Source organism: Glycine soja, chromosome 13, assembly GCF_004193775.1.
Source record: "Glycine soja cultivar W05 chromosome 13, ASM419377v2, whole genome shotgun sequence".
In the NCBI taxonomy this organism is placed as follows: Eukaryota; Viridiplantae; Streptophyta; class Magnoliopsida; order Fabales; family Fabaceae; genus Glycine; species Glycine soja.
This window is the reverse complement of record NC_041014.1, coordinates 24,191,480-24,213,325: the sequence shown is the minus strand read 5'-3', so window position 1 is coordinate 24,213,325 and position 21,846 is coordinate 24,191,480. Positions and strand designations below refer to the sequence as shown.

The 21,846-nt window shown below is 31.0% G+C and overlaps 1 protein-coding gene across 1 annotated transcript; it reads right to left on the bottom strand.

The window, feature by feature from the left end:
* Positions 1–6,474: 6,474 nt before the first annotated feature.
* Positions 6,475–8,922, bottom strand: LOC114381843 (probable indole-3-pyruvate monooxygenase YUCCA5). The gene is made up of 3 exons (XM_028341066.1): positions 8,122–8,922; positions 7,369–7,740; positions 6,475–7,039 (listed from the first exon to the last, which is right to left on the bottom strand). Exons 1-3 carry the CDS (start codon positions 8,791–8,793, stop codon positions 6,812–6,814), a joined length of 1,272 nt encoding a protein of 423 aa, XP_028196867.1. The 5' UTR covers positions 8,794–8,922; the 3' UTR covers positions 6,475–6,811.
* Between the last annotated feature and the right edge of the window lie 12,924 nt (positions 8,923–21,846).

Here is a 21,846-nt window from a genome sequence, read left to right as displayed (position 1 = left end):
GTTAATGCTGGCCCGAGAAAAAGGTTAAGTGATGAGGTTGATTGTCCACAGAACAAATTAAAAGTGATCAAGGTGCTGGTCTTCATAATGGACAACAAACTGAGATTATTTTTGGCAACCAAAAATGCAAGTAGCTAGCTCACCAAGTCATTGATACATCAGTTAGATTTTTATATTTTTTTTATGTCCTCCGGTAAAGGCAATTATGTTCGAGGTATAATCGAACACTAAATGTAAGCACCTGTCCTAGCAGGAATTCGAATCTTGGTTTGCCATGGCTACATCCGTTGAATTAATCATCATTCTTCTCCCTCTTGTATATTTTCCCTAACTAACATCCATAGTCACATTCAAAGTTGTTACATTGTAGCTTTTCTCTACAACGGCTTGACTATTTCAATTTTCAACAATTTGAAATGGGTTTAAATGTCAGTCTTGTGTCCTTGTCAACCAAGGCACATCTCATAGCTGGATGGTTTTGGAATCAGATTTCAATTTTGCATTCAATCATGAACTCTCAGCTTGTGTATGGTCCACTCTTGCACAACTTCATTGGAGATAACACTTCATAGTGATGGCAATGTGGTATCACTGTCATCTAGTGAACATGAGGGTGGACTGACAACTAGGCCTGCTTGATTGGAGGTGGCAGCCTTGGGATGAGGAGTACTGCTATTGTCTACCCAACATGCCATGAGACCATGTTTTTGTTGCTTACACTGTCTCTGATATTTAAGGATGTTTGGTTTGATCTGCCACATGAGGTAAGTAGAACAAGTCATACTCATACTCTAGCTACTGACCACTCCCATCTGACAAAAACATGTCGCCGTCTCAATTTATCTTTCGGTTGTAATTGGCGAAGACATAGAAAGGCAATCAAAAGTATGGCTTGAGAGGTGAAAATCAACTCATGGAAACATTCTTGATTTGGTACAAAAAAAAGAGCATTCTCAGTGTACATATTCTCAATATATCATACATTCGAAAACCTTTCTAATTAACAATATGCATATTTTGGTATGCGGATGTTGCAAGGTTGTTGCCATTTAGTTGTAGAAAAGGTTGCAATGCACGATACAACCGATAACAAGGGCATATATACTAGTGTAATGGCGCAATAGGTAGGTGAGCATTATCATTCAAGTTTTTGCCAACAACTTCAGAGAAAAACACTTCAATATACTATTAGAGTAATAATCATGAGAAGAATGAATCAAATAGTTTCTTTATATTAGTAATTGAAAGTGTGCTTCTAATTCCATCTTCCAGCAAAACCAAATAAGTATAAGTAGTAATTCAACAGTACTAAAGAGTACATGACATGAATGTAGACGTACAATTACTTAAAAATTGTAGATGATATTGTGCTGCAATGTTCTTTCATGAAGTATACTACATAGATCATCAAATTTGTATAAGAAATTGATTTTTCTACTACCTATATGTTTTTTTGTGGATTTTCATAGGTCCACCTGCTCAAATCCATTGTGGACATTAGCATGTGAAGAGAACAAGTTCTGTTTCACACATTAGCAGCTTGTATAATCTGAGTAAGCAGATGAATGATGGGCCCTTGTGGTGAAGAAGAATAGTAATCATCCCATGTGTGTATTTTTAATGCTATTATCAGTGAATGTCTCCAATAAGAAGAAGTCAGAGACATGTAATAAAGCCAATAGAAACAAAACAAATTGGAGCTGTGAAATGCAGCCGGGTTTGGAGAAAACTGAAAGTCTAACTGATTTGGGGTTGGTGAGGTGAAGAATTTAGATGGGCCATTCAGTTCAAAATCTTACATAAATTATTTTTGAATAAGTTAGCATGGGCACTCATATTGGTTGTTTCTACTTGTTGAGTCCTGTTTGAGAAGGTGAACTAGGTCATATATCAGCACTGCCAACTTCTACACTCAAGAGTGAAGATTCTATTTGAAGGGACAAATATTTGTAGTATTTTGTGTGTAAACACAGTAACAGTTAGTCGAGGCTAATCTTACACATTATGTATTTGACCATAATCCATGCCAATGTTAGTAATTTGTTATGTTGTGGTGTCAATGTTGGTCACTAACTCATTCTCTAATGAATTCATGACCAAATTGCCCAAGGAAACTTACTCAAGTTTCAATTAATTTATCAACATTTTAATATTTGACAAAATCGCAATTTCTTAGTTGGATTCTTTAGGTAGGTTGTCAACATTTTCTAGATGATTCTGAACCAAGTGAGAGAGAGGGTTTTATTTGATGCTTGAAGAATAAGAAATAAATCCTTGGAGTGTTTTGTCACTTCTTGTAATAGAGGTGTCAAGTGAATTCTTAACAAGCATGGGCAGCGCAGGGAGTCCTTGTGCTTGAGGGACCCTTGGCTCCCAATTAATGGTATTATTTCTCTTTGGCCTCTAGACAAAATTGTGTAACTCTGTCCTTGTTTACTAGGCGGATATGTGAGTGTTAATCACTTAAAAGCATAATGATTAATTTGATTAGTATAGTGGTTCTTACCTGTTCCACTTTTGGTGTTTTAAGATCTTAAAAAGCGGATATAAATTCCTTTTCTTTGATTGATTGGTGCAACACCAGCTTAGTTTCTAAAGGCTCATTTTTTCCAAAAATAAAGAAGTTTCTAAAGGCTTAGGTCCAGTAGAATCTTGAGAATAATTCTAACGCTCCTTCCTCAATAGTTGCTAAGTTTTGGTTTTATAGAAAGTAAGGTTTTTAAATTTGTATGCTCAACTTCTCCATTTCATTTCAATCTCATTTTTCTTTTATCTCTTTCTTTATTTTCTATTATATCATTTGTCACATCTTTAATTTCTTTCTCTTTTAATTTTTTTCTCAATCTCTCTCTCCCCTTTATCTATACACTCCAAAATTGGGATGTATGATTAACTTTTTCAAAAAGTAATGCTAGGTACAAGTACAATCGTTTATAGAAGTAATGTTGCTTAATTTAGTACAAGGCCATGCAGCAAAGATAGGAAAAGACATTATCAGATGAGTCTCAATCATGTGTCTTTCTTTCCTTGCTACAGGTGCAGTTGTTCGAGAGAGACCAGGGTCTTAATCTACTTTTTATTTGTGGTCTAGGTGGCTAGTAAGAGAGAAAAAATCAATGCTTTAAGGATAAAGTGCTTATAAAGTTGCTCTAATAAGATAGGATCCTTCAATGACGCCATGAAGGTAAGGGATTTTGTTTTAGTTGTGCCATCAAAAGCTTGGGAGATTATTAGACCCTTTTGTGAAATGCATGATTGTGGAAGGTTTTGATGAAAATATAGCAATGACTATGACCAAGTTCAAGGAACTTCAAAGACAATTAATAAATTTATAGGACACAGGGTCTTGGACAAATTAAAGCAATCCTTGATATCTCATTAAGCTCAAATTTAGCTTGTTTTTAAGTTCACTTCAAAATCCTTCAAGTTGATGGGTTTTGATATTGGAAAAAAGATCTACTTTGATTTTACAAAATTTTGCTCTAGAACCTGGAATGTGAAAAACTTGTTTGATTGGTGAAAAAACCCAAGTTTTGATCGCTGGTAATATATTAGGACATTTGGTAATATTTTAGCAATAATGCTTGACTGACTCTTCAAAAATTTGTTTTCAATGTTGTAATCAACTTGTCACATACTATCTCTTTTAATACAGGGTTATTTTGGTAAAAAAAAACTATATCATAATAATTTGTGTATTTAATAATTCTTTTAGAATTATACATTACCTTTAAAGATGAATTATATAAGATGAAAAGGTAAAAAAAATTCATACAACACCTAAAAAGTGTTCTTAAGACTATTAATTGAGTATCAGGTCAGTGTAATTGTGCCACTAACTAGAAGTGTATCATAACTTGGTTTTGCAGTATTAAATGTGCCACTAACTATTCCCGACATTATAATTTCACTGGACTATAAATGTGACTTAGGACACTTAATGCACTCAGCAACTTCTTGGCAATTATTGATCCGGGCATTCATTAATCTTGTCAATCAATCTTATCAGGCCTTGTTGAGACATATCCCGGATCATGTTCCTGCTTCAAGTTGTGTGATATGTTATCGTGAAAGATTAAACACTTTATTTTCTTTATTATATCCTTTATAAAAGAGATTCAAGCTCCAAGAGTGGCAATAAGTAAGAGGGCTTGTGTAGAGGTTTCAAGCATTAACTGAAGCTGAGTTTTAATTGAAAAATATCATACAATGTTTGGGAAGTGGACTTAGGTCATAAGGACAAAGGAGTAATCTACCAACTATCAATTGTAGTTTGCACTTCTTTTTCCTTGTATCTTTTAATTCACATAATTTAGTTCTACTTTCAATCTTTAATTTTACCATTCTTGGTTACTGGTTGGAAAACTTATGTTTCAAAATTGAATCCTGACAACATGCATGTTTAAAGAACCCAGTTATCTATTAATTGTATTAAATCTTGTCAATATCGTCAACTTATTTATTATAGCTTTTGAAATAATTATTAATAAATCCAATAATTTTATTATATTTGACAATTAATGATTGGTAACTGGTAACATCAGATTGGTTTGAGCTTCTGCAGAATGGTGTAAGTTTTTCACAGATTGCAGTCTCTTGAGAGGAGTTGGAAGCAAATTCAATGGGACAGCATGGAAATGATAAAAACATGCACCGGTTCTATTTTTAGTTAGTTTATATGTTTTTTGGGAGCAAAAGTTGTACCAATGCAGGGAAGTAAAAGTTGCTCTGCATAGTCATGTAATGGGTTTACAGTGTCTTTATGCATATGTTTCTCTTGGCTAGGTTGTCAGATTGATGGGTATTGAAATACCGAATGCGCTGTTGTACGTAATTTTTCACTAAACTTTGACACATCTTGTGCCAAGTTTGGTCTTCTTTAATAAAATTTCATTGGCTTATAAAAAAAATTATTAGATTTTACAATGTTAATATATTTAAATTAAATCCTATTCAAATAAGAATTTCTAAGAGGTAGGTATATGACTCTAATTGGTTAGGTAAAAGCAAAGTATTTTCAAATTTGAAGCTTTTACAGATTATATACATAATCTTAACTTGCTAACTCTTTGAATCTTAGTCATACACCCTATAATTTTTAGGTCTTCTATAAATTATTTAGGGGAGTAATCAACCATGCAGTGTATTTGGTACATTTTTATATCCTTCCCTCTTTGAAATGTTTACTGTTCATGTCAAACTTTTCTTTAGTCTTTGATAGACATTCATTTTATGAAGAGCTGGTAAAATGCAGTTAGTTTACTGCAAAGACGCGTTCTTCATGACCTAGCTAGTGCCATTGGTCAGAGTCTTAGACCTTAGAAAATCAAGACCCAGTTTTTCACTTGATTTTAATTTCCAAAATTGATCTATATGGTTTTAATTTTAATTTTTTATCACGTGTTTTTACATCTGAACCCAAGTGTTTCCAGAAATCTCATCAAGTTGCTCCAATTGAAAGTTGCACCCTTGAATTTTAAATTCGACAATGAGCCTTAAGATTAATTATATTTATTTTATTAAAAATTAAACAACTCGCTCTCTAAACATGACTTAATAATTAGGTCCTAAGTTATGTGAACTGGATTATATTCAGGGTATTCAGGAATTATGGTTTACAGAAATGATTTGGGTGCAATTTATATTAAGGGTTTGATTCTTCTAATTAAGCTTTGACCATGTGCAGTGCAACAATTGTTTGAATAACCTCACAGTTCTATATGTGGGTCAAACCCAATATATCAATGTATATGTTTTATAACAAGAATATTGTTATGTAGCCATCTTAAATTTGGCTTTAATTTCTAAGGAAGAGAGAGAGAGAGATGTGATGGGGGCGATGGAGTTGGCCCTACAAGTTGTCACAAACATCAAACCATTGACGCTGTGGACCACTAATTATAGGATATATAATCTCTCTACTATTTAGAGAAAAGACAAGGTAAGTTAGAACATCTTATTCTCCAATGTGTTTATATCAACATGATAATGAACTTTTACATCACATGAAGATCCATCACAAGATACTCAACCCGGGATAAGGAAATTTGCATCCAGTTTGTTGGCTAGCTGCTTTAAATCTACCCCCAACAAGTTGAGAAAGTCTATCATGAAAATTCTTCAGTTAGATTAGTCCTAGTCCCAATCTTATCGGAGAAAGTCTAATCGATGGAAGCAAAGAGGCAAGGACTCAAAAATCTAAGATGAAGCCTAAAAATGGAAACTTTTTTTGGTAACCTTTTTCTCCTTTTCTTTTCATCAAGATTTTGGGGTTTCCATATTTGACCAATAAATGTTGGCTGCAACCAAATTTTGGCTCAACAACCCTAAGATTCGTCCTTGTTGACAAAGTTTGAGTGAGAGAAAAAAAAAATCACTTCTAATCACCAACATAAGTTTCTTTGCTAAAAGAAAGGAGAAAACAGACAAAAATTGCTTATAAATCTTAAGAAAATATATTAAATACAGGGAAGAGATGGAAATGAAATTCAAATTGTTATTTAACTTGATCAATGAAATATGGTTACATGTATACGCCGTACGAATATAGGAAAACAAATCGTAAAAACTGAAAAGCCTCATCATCCTTGGTTTCCTAAAGAAATAAGGCCCAAAAAAAGTCAAAAACTTGGGCCATGGGAGAGGGCTATGGCCTATGTTGCTCTGCTCTTTGTTATTCGTGTATTTTTCTTTTTCTTTTCTGTATTCTTACAAAAGATATTGTTATTTTGTTTATACACCAACAAATTCCTATGACAAAAGAAACATCACTGCTTGTATGTAGTTGTATTTGATTTTGAGTTAGAGTGATTCAGAACTGGGAAATGCAACGTCTATGACAAGCAGTGGTGCGTTGTTTCTTTTGCCTAGTCTCTTGTTTCCAAACTTGGTCAATATCTTGAGCAATATTCATAGCATCAGATGAGGCACCTGAGAGCCCTCTCCTTGTGAACCCAACTGCATAAAGTCCAGCATTTCCCTTCCAACCATTAGGAAATGGAGATTTTGGGAAACCATTCTTGGAGAAAAATTCACCTTCCTGCACATAACATAACCACAATCACATTATTTTGCTGCCCCATTAAACAAAAAAAATCAATAAAATAAAATACTAGTTACTATTCAAAAAGGGTCCAAAACAAAGAAGCTTCTAAAAAAATATATTGGGGTTGGAAAAAAGGACAAAAAAAATCTACCCCAAAAAAGTTTTCATGACTGACAATCTTCTATAGCCATGAATATAAATATATAATAATAATGATCACAAAACAAAACAAAAAAAATCTCTTTTCTATTGACACTAGTGACTAGACAATAGACATTGGACACTTTTCTTTCTTGTAAGAATAGAAAGTAACAATTTCTCACCTGAAGCCAAGAAGGGACGTTGCTGCGGTACCCGGTTGCAAGCACAACTGCATCAACTCCTTGCTTTTCACCATTAACAAACTCAACGTAGCCATTGCTGAACCTCTTAATCTCTGGCACAACTTTAATGTCACCGGATCTAATTTTCTCCAAGGTACCAATGTCCAACACAGGGGTCTTCCCCTTTGTGTTCTTCAGCAACAATGGACCCTCTGAAGGCCTTTTGAGCCCGAATCTCTCCATGTTACCCAGCACCAACCATGTCAACACCAATAGAATCTTGTCAACCAACCAAAGTGGCAACCATTGCAGCATCAAAACCGCCAATTCGAACGTTGACTTCCCAAACACCTCCCTAGGCAACACATGAACCTGCCAAATCAAAAACAGAACAACCCCATTTAATCACCACCCTCAAAATTCCCCTCTCTCTTTATATTGAAAACATTAAAAAAAAATGTAGGAAAAAAAACTTATAAGCAGTTAAGTGTTTCTGGCTATGCTTTCTTATTATAATTGAAGTTTCACCTAGACGATACGCATAACAAGGTAAAACTCCAATTCTAATTGGACAACATCCTCAGAAACACTTAAAAAAAGTACTGTATCTAAGTTTTGTCCAAAAGTCTACTCCTCTGGAGTAAGCTGGTGTAAAGTAAGTAGTCTCAGTCGTCGCTGATGATTGCTTTCTTATGTATCGATTTGCTCACTCTAGAGGAGTCAGATCCTTACAAGAAAAGAGAAGAAACTTACCGAGCTACGAACAACCATGGAAGGAGAAGCATTGTGGTTACACAAGTCAAGTGAGAGCTCCATGCCAGAGTTGCCACAACCAACAACAACCACTTTCTTCCCTTTGAAGCTTTCTCCAGACTTGTACTCGCAGGCATGAATAACATCACCTTTGAATTCACCAAGCCCTTCAATATCAGGGATCACACACTCCGCATTCTCGCCGGTGGCCACCACGAGCCACCGGCAAATGTACTCGAACTCGCTCTTGGCGGAGCCACACGTGGCAACGGTCTTCACCCGCCACAGCCCGCTGGTTTCATCGTACCTAGCACACTGGACACACTCGTTGAACCGTGGGTTGATCTCGAATTTCTGAGCATAGGATTCGAGGTAGTCTATGAAGTGTTTCTTGGTGGGGTATTCGGGGAAGTCTTTGGGGAATGGAAGGTTAGGGAGCTGGCAGAACTGTTTTGGAAGGTGGAGCTTTAATCTGTCGTAGGTGCGTTTTTGCCACAGGGAAGCTATGCATTCTGCTCTTTCGAGAACCATGAAGGGTACCCCTTGTTGTTTGAGGCATGCTGCTGTGGCTAGCCCTGAAGGACCAGCTCCTACTATCACGGGTCCGTTGACCCAAATGCAACGTTTTGAGAACATGTCCTCGTAGTCAACTAGGCGAAACAAGTTCTCCATTTTTCACTCTCTCTTGTGTTGGTTTTCTGAGTTTTAATTGGCCTTTGGGGTTTGCTGAGAGAGATTGTTTGAAAGAAGCAGTTTTGGAAGTTCAGAGAGAGAAAAAAAAGTAAGAGTTGGTTTTTTTGAGGTTTGAGTTTGGATTGAAAGGAGAGAGGGGGTTGGAGGGGCTTAAATAGAAGATTTGGAAATGAGTGATTGAAGTGGAGAGTTAATGCCCTTTTTTTCTCTTGTTATCATGTCATTTGTTTTTTTTTAGTGAATATTTCATGAAGTGACATTATTGCATGGATCTTCCGTGGAATACGAACCTAAAAAGAAAAAATGTTAATTATAAAAATTAAGAGCCTAAAAAAATTTATAAATAATATGATTTTACATATTTTTTAATTTCTTAATCAATATTTGAAAGACACTCATTGATTAATATTTTTTCCTTTTAGAAAGTTTTCTTTCATCATCATCACAAGGCATGTCTCTAATTAACTGTGTCGCAATTATCATTTAACTAATTATTCTGCATATCATAAAAATATAAATTTTTGCGATATGCAAGATGATTAGTTAGGTGATAAGTGCGACACAGTTAGCCGAGGCATGGGATTTTCATGCACCCAATGTGCCAGCATGACATCTGTTACATACCGGTAATAGTCAATAACGATATCTTCTTACGGAGAACTGGAGTGGACAGGGGTCGTTGTTTAAAGCACAAAAAACAGAAGGGTCAATTTGCAAGGATAAGGATAACAACCTCCAAATTGTAATCTTATGTATTAGGATTCAATTATAAGGTATGCAACTTAAGTTTCATATTGAAGGTATGGAATATCGGTGTGAAATTTATAAGGCTTTTAACTATTTAACTACAATGAATACCTTTTTGTGTGATGTTATTTTCTAAAAGTTCTTAATAATAGATGCCAATTCTTTTTATCATGTCTCTCAAGCAGTGTTTACTACTTCCACATTGAAAATAAGGAATTCAGGTGTGTGTTTTATAAAGGTTTGAATTCTCTAATTATATTGGCTAACTTTAGTAACGAGGTTTTTCCAAAATTCTTATCATTACCCTTTAGGTAAGATTTATTACGTGATTCTTTTGATAAGGAGTGCATATAAAACTGAACAAAGCTAAATAATAAATTCTAAAACATATTTCTGAAATGACATAAACTTAATAGAAAATTATTTAAAAATTATTATCTTGATAATTACATGAATCGCAAAAGATAAAGATAAATATCATCAATGCAACAAAATTTAAAAGACCCAATTAAGAAGCGTCCTAGTCGATCTAACATATAAATAATGAAGAGGGAATAACAATAATGATCATTAATATCTAGTCGTATGAGATTAACAAAAAAGTGAAATAAGTTTTATTTATCATATTATAAATGTGAAGTATTATTTTTTAGTTTTTTGATGAATAATTTTTACTAAAAAAATTCTAGTTGATCACCTTAATTAATGGAACTGTCTCTTACAATCACTTTTTTTTTACTCACTAGACTCAAACATAAAACATTACTCAAAATATTTGAGTCCAATTTCACTTAAGCTAACATAATATTTGTAAAGTAAAATCAATTTAAAACATGAAAAAAAAATCATATACAATTTGTTGATTAGTTGGCAGGGAGAAATTAAGTTGATGTGGATAATTGAAAGTTAACTGAAATAGAGAAGAGAAATTTTGATTCCCTCTTCTTGTTACGTGATGTAATGTAGGCTTTATTTGGATAAACATTTTCAGTAAACACTTACAGAAAAAGAAAATGTAAAGATGAAATTAATTAAGTTTCTCATAAGAATTAGCTTATGTTTATGTTAAAATCAGCTCTTAGAAAAGCTAATTGAGAGATATTCTATAAATTAACTTGTACGTGAGTTAATTTTAATTTATGAAAATAACTTAATTCATTTTAATTTTTTTATTTTTCTCCTATAATTACTTATTAAAAAGTTTATGGAAATAGGAACATGGTCATGTTAGAAAACCTCATTTCTTATCAAATAAGATTAACAAGGATTGATCATAGAACCCACTAATTATATTTGCTTAAAACTATGACTTTTTTCCTTAACATAATTCCCCATGATTGATTATAATAATAAAATATACATTTTTCCAAATAATCACATTTTATTACTCAATAATAAATCTACCAAAGAATCAACTTGCTCTAAGAGGCTCATGTGACGCAAGTGTGGTAGCCCCCAAAATAATTGGATACGCGAGTTGTAGGGTTGTTTCGGCCCACAAAGCCCATTCCGCCAACCCAATTTTCACACCACGCGGGGTGCCATGTGTCAGTCCCACGTTGGCCAACTATATTTGTTCATTAACTTCTATACTTGCTTTCTACCTTCCAACCAAATACAAAAACAAAACTCTCCCTAACCAACCCACTTTTAGAAACCTTTACCTAAATAATCCACAATATACAAATATATGATACAAAATCTTATAATTCTTTATTACCACCAATTAGTGTTGAGTGTTAATAAGAGCCTTGTTAAATCGACATTGCAATAAAATTAGATATTGCTTCAATATGATCAAATTATCATCAAAACATGATCAAATTATCTTATAGCAAAGTAGCATGATGGTTTCACCTTCTTGTACTTTGATTGGAAGGGCATGTGAATCTACAAAGTTAGTGTGATTTGGTTTACTTCATTGGTACGTGGAGGGCTAAGAAATTATTGAAGCACATCACTTTCGGTGAGTAGTACACATAATCCTAATTATGTACTTTAACGTGCATATGATAATGATAAAGGATGCCAAATTAATTAGGTACGTCTTAATAGTCTTATTTGATTAGTTGACAATGACTTTTTCTAGGTGTTATTTAACTCCCAAGTCGACCACACAAATATATATACATATGCACTACAACTACTACTTTGTGACTCTACATATGAATTCTTTGGTTTGAAAATTAACGGTGTACGTACCCCACTTTAGAAGTGGTTAAAATTTCATGGAAGGAGGGAAGCATGTGCATGAGGCCTCGAACTTCATAGGAGTCTCTCCTTTTCATGAAAATATTGTAATCTACGAGCTTGGCGTTTCTCTAAAGGTTGTGTGTGTATATTATTAAATTTGATTTGGAATGGATGAATGATAGTATTGCATAGCTAGCCACTACCATTCCAATCTTACTCCTAGTAGTACTATATCATTTCAAATGCTCCAAAAAACAATCCTCCAAATGCCCACACACCAAAGATATATGAGAGAGGAATACACTTAGATATATGTTCCTTTTAGCTAGTCATGTCCCATATTCTTGATATGATAGGATATATGTGATTGATTTCTTATCTTTTTAAGCTTCCCCCACCAGCCTTGCGCTGCTCCACAGCCAGGTTGGGAATCACCCCAATATTTCACTTAGGACCTTTTCTGCTTTTAGGATGAGAATTCAAATACTACTTTTTCCTCATGTGTACAGCAATTTATTAATGTCGGCGATGATTATTTGCTTGATATTTTTAACAAACAACTATATCATCATCAACTGAACAAACACGTTTTTGGAGCATATATATGTGCGTTAGGATTGACTGATAGATGATAGATAATCCAGTAAAGTGGACCTAATAATGAGTTTGAGTAGTCTATATAAAATTTTATGTTAAAACTTCTTTCTTGTTATTGTACTTAAAAAAGAATTAACTGATACACAATAAAAAACTAAAATTAATTATTTTAAATACTCAAAAGAAAACAAAATTTATTGTTAATATAGTAATTCTACTTGACCAAAGAATTAGTGGCAAAACCTTTGTAATTACTAATAACAATTTTTGTGACTAATATTAGTGTCACTAAAATTTCAGCGACAAATTTTTAAAAATTACATATAAATTTTTTTATCATTTTATTTCAATAGACAAAATGTAAATATATATTAGCACATAAAAGGGTACTAGTTGTACCAGAATACAATAGGATCCTACGGTAATATCATATTTATATCAATGGGAGATATAAATTGTTTCATCATTACAAGTATAAAAAGACTTAACAATTTTCTTTTTATATAGTGTGTGTATGTGGGTTGGGATAACTCTTATACTCGTTATCTAATATATTTGTTTTGCTTTTTAAAAAAATATTATTTTATATACTTGTATTTTCTACCAAAAAATATTACACAGAGCATAACATAGTACATGACGAATATTTTAGAGAATTTGGATCTAATCCTGTCCTTTTACCTCTCTTGCAACAAAATATATGTTTTGTTTAGTAGAGAGAAGAGAAATGGAATAGATTGAAATAGAAGAAATATAATTTGAAAAAGGAAAAATATAATAAAACAATATTGAATGTTAGATTATTTAGTTGAAGAGAAAAAATTAAGAAATAAATTAAGTACGTAAAAATAAAATAGTAAACATAGAAAAATACTCGCATGCCCTTAATATAGGAGGTCAAGCTTTTTTCCGAACAAGCCAACAAGGTTATAAGGTTAAAAACACACACATTCTCTCTCTCTTTCTCCTCCAAGACGCTGCCTCATAAAGGATGATTACGTTATTTCCACGCTGACAAATGGAGAGGTTGAAGAGAGAGAGTGAGAGTGAGAGAAAAAGATAAAGAGGTTGAAGAGGAATATGTTGCTGGAAAATATCTCAACCCATATTTCACAAATCATATGAAAGTTTATATCATAAATAATTAAATACAATGTCCTTAGAAAGCTCATTTTAGCTTGAGATCTTCCTCTCAAAAAAAAAAAAAACTTGAGATCTTAATTACTTGATTTTAAACATCTCATAATTAGTATAAGTTTACTTCTTTTTAACATGAGTTTTGATTTGGTGCCCTTATGTCCTTTTTGATTCTCTGTTTATCATTAATAAATTTAAGGTCATCGGGTTAATGATGGGTTTCTTTTAGGGTGTCAACATACTTAAAATGCTTTGATTAATCTGGAATCTTCCTTTCCTTTTTAAAAAAAAAAATCAAGCATAACACTATAAGAACTATAGTTTTTAGAGGCAATAACTCCTCTCATTACATATTAACTAGTATGATACTTGTGCGTATACATGGATAATACCGTTGCCTATGCGTTAAAGAGAGAAAGTGTGAGAGAGATTAAATAAAAGATATAACGGATATTTAAGATTTAAAAGGAAAGATTTGGGTGTACTTATAAAAAAAAGGTGTAATTAGCAAGTTTCTACCATCTTAAATCAGTGAATAAAGGAGATAATTTCCAGTGTAATAGATAGATAATAGAAGATAGTAGACTTTATTCAGTACTATAACTATAATATAATAACATGGCAAAGCCTATATGGAATATTAAACTATATAATATATAGTTGCATTTAATTTAACGTTGTACTATATTGAGTTTCAGTCACGCACAACTAAAGAAAAGTTCGAGAAAGACGTAATCACGAATAGCTAGCTTCTTTGAAGCTTAAGTGTCTGCACTCAACTTCACCTTAACATATAACACATTTGCTATGGAATATGTGATTATCAGATTATGGCCGTGCCACTACGATTTAAGTTTATAATTTATTAGCCTCCACTCCAATTTTCCTATACTCTATTTGTTGTTTGGCTGCAGAGACATTTCTAAGTTGGTAGATCGATTGGAAGATCGAGAGAGACGAAAGAACTAAGAACCAATTAAGCGTGAAGCCAAAAAATTTGAGTTAATTAATTATCTACTTTTGTCGCTTACGAAATGCAGATAGGATAAGTTTAATCTTAATTATTACAGAATATCTTTCCAAAAACAAATTAAACTGGACATTTATATAAAGATAAATAATCAATTTAGTTCTTATATCATAAAAATAATAAATTTAATTCACAATTATGTAAATATATCAACAATTTAGTTTTACCACCAAGTAATGTCCGTTTCCTGCTAAAGTGTCAAATTCACGTGTGTAGGTAGGTTCTACATCAACACATAATGTTTTGGAAAAAATTCTTCTCTCTCCCATTTGTTTCTTCTCTCCACCATAAGAGGTTATGAGCAAAACTTCAAGCGATGCTCCGATATATTATTATCTTGTTGTGAATCACCGCCACCCACATCATCTTTAACACCGCAACGATAAACGTCAACATGGAGAATCAAACATATTTCTTGGTTTACCCTTCCTTCTCCTTCTCCAACCATCACAAACCACCACCCCGTTGCTCCCAAAATGTAGCTCTATGGATCCTTGAGATTGGGGAAATTCAAACACACATGCTCCCCATGGAGCTTATATACGACATGATTGTAGGCATAAGCAGCAACATTATTTGCAAAAAATGGATAATAAAAATTATGAAATGCCTTGATGAAATGAGTCCTTGATATCATCATTTCATAAATTCCCATTGAGCTTATAATGTAAAGGATGTTGTTGCTGTAGAGGGAATTGAGAAAGGAATTTAGTATGAAAGACATATGGTATTATTTGCACAACATGTGAAAATCACTTTTGTCACTTTAAATTTGTCACCTTGTCTTTCACGTGTTATGTCATTAAAATATTAATGGAAATAAAAATCACTTGACCGTCAAACCAAATCATCGATACTTTTTTATATATTTGTGAAATAAATCAATCATTTTTATAATAGAAAGACTAAATTAGCAGTGAGTATAAAATATAGGAATGGAGTTGATCATTTACCTTTAATATAACAAAGATCTTTCGTTTTGATTGAATGCGCGTCATAATGTTATAGTTTGGATTAGTTTGATTAAGATAAGAACAGTAGTTTTTTTTTCCTGAAGCAAAGATAGGATCAGTAGCTAGCTAGTTTGGAATAAATTGGAATATATAACTATGTGCTTGTTGTATCTGCCATCTAATTGAAAAGGTACGAGAGGTAAGAATTTTGTCAAAAAGACAAATTTTGCAAATAAATTTAAAAACCTAATGAGTTTAATACATAAAAATATATCTAATTATTAAAATATTCATCTAAAACATTAAATCATGACCCTTATATTAGCTTCTTTACAAAATATAATACTACTATTAATTATATATAAGGCGTGTGTTACTAACACATTTTTCTTAATACTCTATTTTTAATAAAACATGATTTATAGAGAATGAGATTAGTTTATTTCATGAAATTGACATGTAGAGAATTATAAACATTCACAGACACACATAGAGATTAAAAAAATCCATATTTCATTTTAAAAAACACATTCATATTATAATAAACTTTTAAAATTAATTAAGAAAATTTTAGAATTAAAATTAGCTTTAAATAAGAATATATTACAATATTTTATTAAATTATGATAACTAAGTTAAAAAAATAAAAGAAAGTATTAAGATGCAGCCTAATAAAGTAGCAAGTGGGGTCCTCTACAGTGACATTGAGATCTCAACCATTAAAATTATTTAATTTATTTAATAAAAATATTATAAACTTGTGTTTAAAAATTATAAATGGATGAGATGGAAGCACTTTATTCTCTCATGTTAATTTTCGATGGAGAATCCATTTCCACAAGTGGGGTGTGTCTTTTACATCCGGTAAAAATTAAAAAGTGAGAAAGAAAGAGAGAAAAAGAATGAAAGAAAGTACTTGTGAGTATAGCGTAATGTGGCTTAAAAAAAAGTTAGGGGCAAGAAAATCAAAGTGAGAAAGGAACTAACAAAATAAAAAAATACAAAAAAATTGGGAGATCATTTTTTTTTCTTTTCTTTTTCGTATCCTCCTTTTTTTTGTTAATATATAGTGTCAAAGACGTTAGAGGGGAGAATAGATGCTGTTATATGTGAAAAATAAAAAAAAGTTTTTTAGAGTTAAATAACGAAGTATATTAACTGTAAATTCTTTAAAATTCAAGAATAATTGGTATAATTTACACTATACTATTATTAAAGATCATTAAGTTGTCACAATCCATATATCTCAAATACAAATATAGGATTAATAAGGTGTCATAATAAACTCTTTTTTTATATATTTTTAGAATAATAAAAATAGTAACTACAAAACATTAGAATGCGAATGAAATATAAAGAAAAACAAAAACAAAAATAGATAGACTTGTCTTAGAGCGTCTACCCCTAATGGATTCAATGCATAAAACAATTCAAAGTAATATACGCCTCTAACTTGAAAACTCTAAAGAGAGAGAATCTTCCCTTTACATAGGAAAAAAAGATGATGCAAGGAAGTGATTTGTTAAGCCTTTCTGCATCTAAATCATAATGAACTATATCAAACAATAAAATTTTTAAGGTTTTGATGCTAATAAAATATAAATTTTATGTATTAATCTTTCATGCTTAAACTACAGATTCATTTATTTCCATGAGATACAAGTAAAAAAACATGAACAAAAAAGGCTCCAGACAATAACCACAATATCAGTCATCGGACGATATTGCCTCAACGTCAAATCCTAAAAAGACAAATGTTTTAGCACTTGACTTGCAACACAAAAGCAATGGAATAATTACTCGATCCTCAAGTACTAAAAACAATCATTAAAGAGTAGCGTCCATAGGTTTAGTAAACATCTTGTGCCTTAGCACACAAAAGAGAAGATTTAAATTATCTTGTCATGAAATTTTCAATTCTTTTTGTTCTATAATGTTAATGTTTCTTTCGATTTGTACGCTGAAAGTCAACTTTGAGCACTATGTGACACTGACAAATTATATTTCTATGAAGATATGCTACAAAAAGTGTTTGTTGTCCCTACTCTCTTTGTACAGTAGCATCCTCGTGTAAAACGCCAAAGCTATTAAACAACGGCTAGTTGAGATCTCTCAACAGATAGAAGCTCTAAAGTCTATATAAAGCTTGAAGATGTTTGTACTAATGTTGTCAAATCACAAGAGAATAATATGAAACAAAACGAACAAAGTGTTGTAACACTGTCAGTTTACTGGACGAAGGAAACTTAAGCGAATTAAGTGAATCTTAGCTTTGGTAAGTTAACAAGTTTCATTGTATTCAAGCTTATTGTGTAAACACTCTTTGAGAGATTATAATACTTTTTCTATCAAACATATATTTTTTGTGAAAGCCAGTGGTGGCTTAATGACAAAGAATATTTGGGTATTAACCTCAGGAGGAGATTAAGAGTAGTGTCAGGAATGCCCCAGAGAGTATTCATTGTAGTCAAAAGTAATATAGAGAATACTTGATTGTAATCAAAGAATTGATTAGTGGAACCCTTCAAGGTTTGAAGAAGAACTGGACATAACAAGAGTTGGGATGGACCAGTATAAAACTTTGTATTTTCTTTATTGCTTTTATATAACTAGTTCTTTTCTATAAGTTACTTTTACAATACCATATCCAAGTTTTATGAACTGGTTTTTTAAGCACAAGGTGATTTCGAACCCCTTGGATGAAACCCATTGTTCATTGATATCTATTTGAGAAAAGCTTTCAAAAGTTTTTGAAAGACTAGGTTTTCATCCATCACGTTTTTCAACCCCTCTTCTAATGTGTTTCAAGTACTTCATGATTTAATTAGAGGTGTTTGCGTTTCAAATTGATTTATTTATTTTTAATCAAAAACTCACTCAAATCAAACTTAAAAACATTTATGATTTGGTTTGATTTTGATTTAAAACAAAATCTGAACCAAATCAAACTAGTAGTTTGCAGTTTAGTTTGGTTCGATTTTTGTGATTTTTACTAAAATATTATTTAATTAAAATTTATATATTTTCTTTTCTTTTTTAAATTAAATTACATTAAAAAATTGTTGATAACAATACGTGAAACTTATTAATATGCTAAACCTTCTAAATAAAAATTTGTCAAAATTTCATCTATTTTAAACTAAACATATCTTAAAAAAGTCATTTGAAAAAAAAGTGTTATACATTGTGTAAATTATGTATACATAATACGATAAAGTACTGTGAAATTCAATTGTTATACTCATAAAATGCATAACACTAAAATAATATAAGTGTTAGGTTTGATTTGATTTGGTTTGATTTGATTTCAATAACACAAACCGCAAACAAAACCAAACTAGTCCAGTTTGAAAAAAAGATCATCCAAACAAATAAAAAATAATTAATTTGATTTGACTTTTAGTTTTTTTTTATCGATTTTTTATTTTTATTTTGGATGGATTTGGATTTGATGACCCCTAAATTTAACTAATAACACTTCTTTAATATGACTTAGAAAAAACTTCTACATATCATAGTTAGTCTATTTTTGAACTGTTTTTTTATATTGATTTGTCTAGGTTATTTATATTAAATTTATGAATTAATGAAATTTTTAGTCCCTATTTTTTTTCTTCATATTTTCGTTTTTATTCTGAATTTTTAAAATATTAATTTTAGTTCTTATATTTCTTGAAATACTCGAATTTTGATTCTTATGTAAAGGAAAATATTAATTTCAAAATTTTAAATTTAGAAATTTTTAAAATAATTTTCTAATATGCATGAACTTATTTTTTTAATTAGAGTACGTTAATAACTTATGTTGTCATGATATTCTATCATAATCTCTTATTACAACTTGCTAAATGTGTTTAAACTAAGAAAAATAATGAATATACACTAGCAATTGCAAATCTAATTATAAAAAATACAAAGACAATATCTATTAATTTTAAAATTATGAAAATAATAATTCAGAAATATTTGTGGACTGAAAAGACAATTTACCCTTTATTAAAAATGTGGTAAATTTTTGAAAGAGACTTCAAAACTAGCTGAAATTGACATCATCGAATCAAACATGTAGAAACTAAAAACCCAAACCTTAGTTAGATACATTGATATCATTCGAATCTGTTTCAATTCAGTGTCTGTCTTTTACTTTGTTGCTCCCCTAATTGCTTTCATCACATATTCGTAGGTAGGGTCATCTAAGGCCACAAGTTTCTTCTTGGTCAACTAAGGAATATAAATCTCCTTTTTTAGGTATTTGTTTTGGTATATTAGGAAATTAATATATAATAATAATACTTTAACTATAAAGAGTTCGCAGAATATGTTAAAAAATTTAGTGTTAGGTTCAGCTCATGATTAACAAAGGGTCCCAACAGATTGCGAGAACATTTTATGAAACTAAGGAGCTCTCGATCTCTATCTCCAACTTCTACATGCATTGCATAGTATAATCAATTGACGCGTACCGATGACACCCACACATCAAATGTTTTTATACCCCCATTCATGACTATTTAGGGTGTATATATAAAATTGCACTCAGCTACACCCAATCATTAAAACAACATTCACACGTCGAATGCTTTTCTCTTCTTATCATCACTTGAATTACCAATCCATGCATTAATATACATCGTAGGCTGTATTTGGAAAATTATTTAGCCCACGTTGAACCAAAAAAATATACATTCCAATGAAAAATGCCAAAACAGTTAAGTTGTAATCCTTTGCTTCCAATTTGACATTTTAAGCTTTTTTTAAAAAACTATTTTCTTAGTGTGAAATATGGATCAGTTTTATCAATTACTAATATTCATTGGAAAATATAATTAACTACCTTTAATTTCAAGTGAATTTTCCCTTCTTACCACTTTTCTTCTTTCCATAAAATTTAAAATTGAAATCTTTCTTGAGAGAGTTTAATCCATTTCCCGTTTAGATCAAGACCAAGATAATGTTGTTGGTGGTTAATTTTACTTTTAAAGTTTTTAAAAATTAAAATCATTTTTTAGTTTTAGTCTAAAATATAATTTTGATTTCCTTTACATATTAACTAGAATATGATCGAGTTGACACTTACAATTAAGAAAAACCAAGCTTATATAGTTTTCATTAATTTAGTTCCATATAATTTCCCTCAAACTAAGCTCTACCCGTTATCCTACATCAAAAAGTGAATTGGTCAATAGTATCAAATTACAAAAGCAATGTATGATATACTTATTTGAATTTGAATAGGCCAAAGCAACACGAGATTTGTTGCACTTAAAATCACATAATGTTTTTTTTTTAAAAGAACTAGTGACTCTTACCATCATGTTGACAGTTGACCAGTGCTTTTAAAAATCATGCATATTTAGTATAGAAATATTATTACTAAAAAAATTCAAAAAAAATATGCTAGTGAATTCGATTACTTTCAAAGGAACGATGTCTAATAATATATGGTTGATAATCTACGGAGGTTATTATTTTTTAGTTTTGAAACAATATGATGCTAGCTAGCTGCGGAGACAAAACTACACCGACTTTTTCTAGCTTTGGAATATTTTCTGGCATGTGTTTGGATTTTCTCCGGTATATAAGAGAACATAATCTAAGTAAATATGATTTGTATTAAATTATAGGTGATAAATTCTTGGGTTAGATTTTTGTCTTGCCAAGCATTATGAGACGGAATCATCTTAGTCAAAATTAGTGTAGTATTGCTTAGCCATTAATATGTCACGACAAACATACAGATTCTACTCTTTATTATTTTAATTTGATTTTTTTTCCTTTTATATTATGGATATATTTTTTCCATTTTCTAAAAAAATAGATTTATCGCTTATCATCTCATTTTCTTTAATTCATAAACGGCATTCCTTTTTAAAAATACTTCTTACACAACATTGCCGATTATTAACCTGATAATTGTACGATGCTTCATACTGTGCAGATAGCTGATAAAAAAAAATATTGTGTTGATAATATATAAAGAGAAAATAATTTATATACTGATAGTCTAATTTTATATTATTATATTTAATCACAAATTGTTATGTACAGTAAATTTATTAAATTTTATAATAATTATTTTAAAAGTTATATAACCGATAATTTTTAATTAGTTAGTAATGTAAAAATATATATACTAATAATAATGCATAATTATTAAATTACTTATATATAAAAGGATTTTTAAAAGAAAATTATTTTAATTTTTTTCACGATACTCTGCCTCACGGATTAATATAGTTTGCATTTGTTTATTTATTCTAAATAATATATCTAATAACATTAATGTTTTAAAAAAATACTAAGTGGAATTTCATGATTGTTTTAATTAGGGGAATTGATTAACAGTTTATTATAAAATATAGCTTCGGACAAAAT

Excerpts from the sequence above, each read along its gene's own strand:
- LOC114381843 (XM_028341066.1), bottom strand. The coding sequence starts at position 8,793 with ATGGAGAACTTGTTTCGCCTAGTTGACTACGAGGACATGTTCTCAAAA. Across the intron at positions 7,741-8,121 it reads CCATGGTTGTTCGTAGCTCG|GTTCATGTGTTGCCTAGGGA; the intron begins GTAAGTTTCTTC and ends TTGATTTGGCAG. Across the intron at positions 7,040-7,368 it reads ACGTCCCTTCTTGGCTTCAG|GAAGGTGAATTTTTCTCCAA; the intron begins GTGAGAAATTGT and ends TGTTATGTGCAG.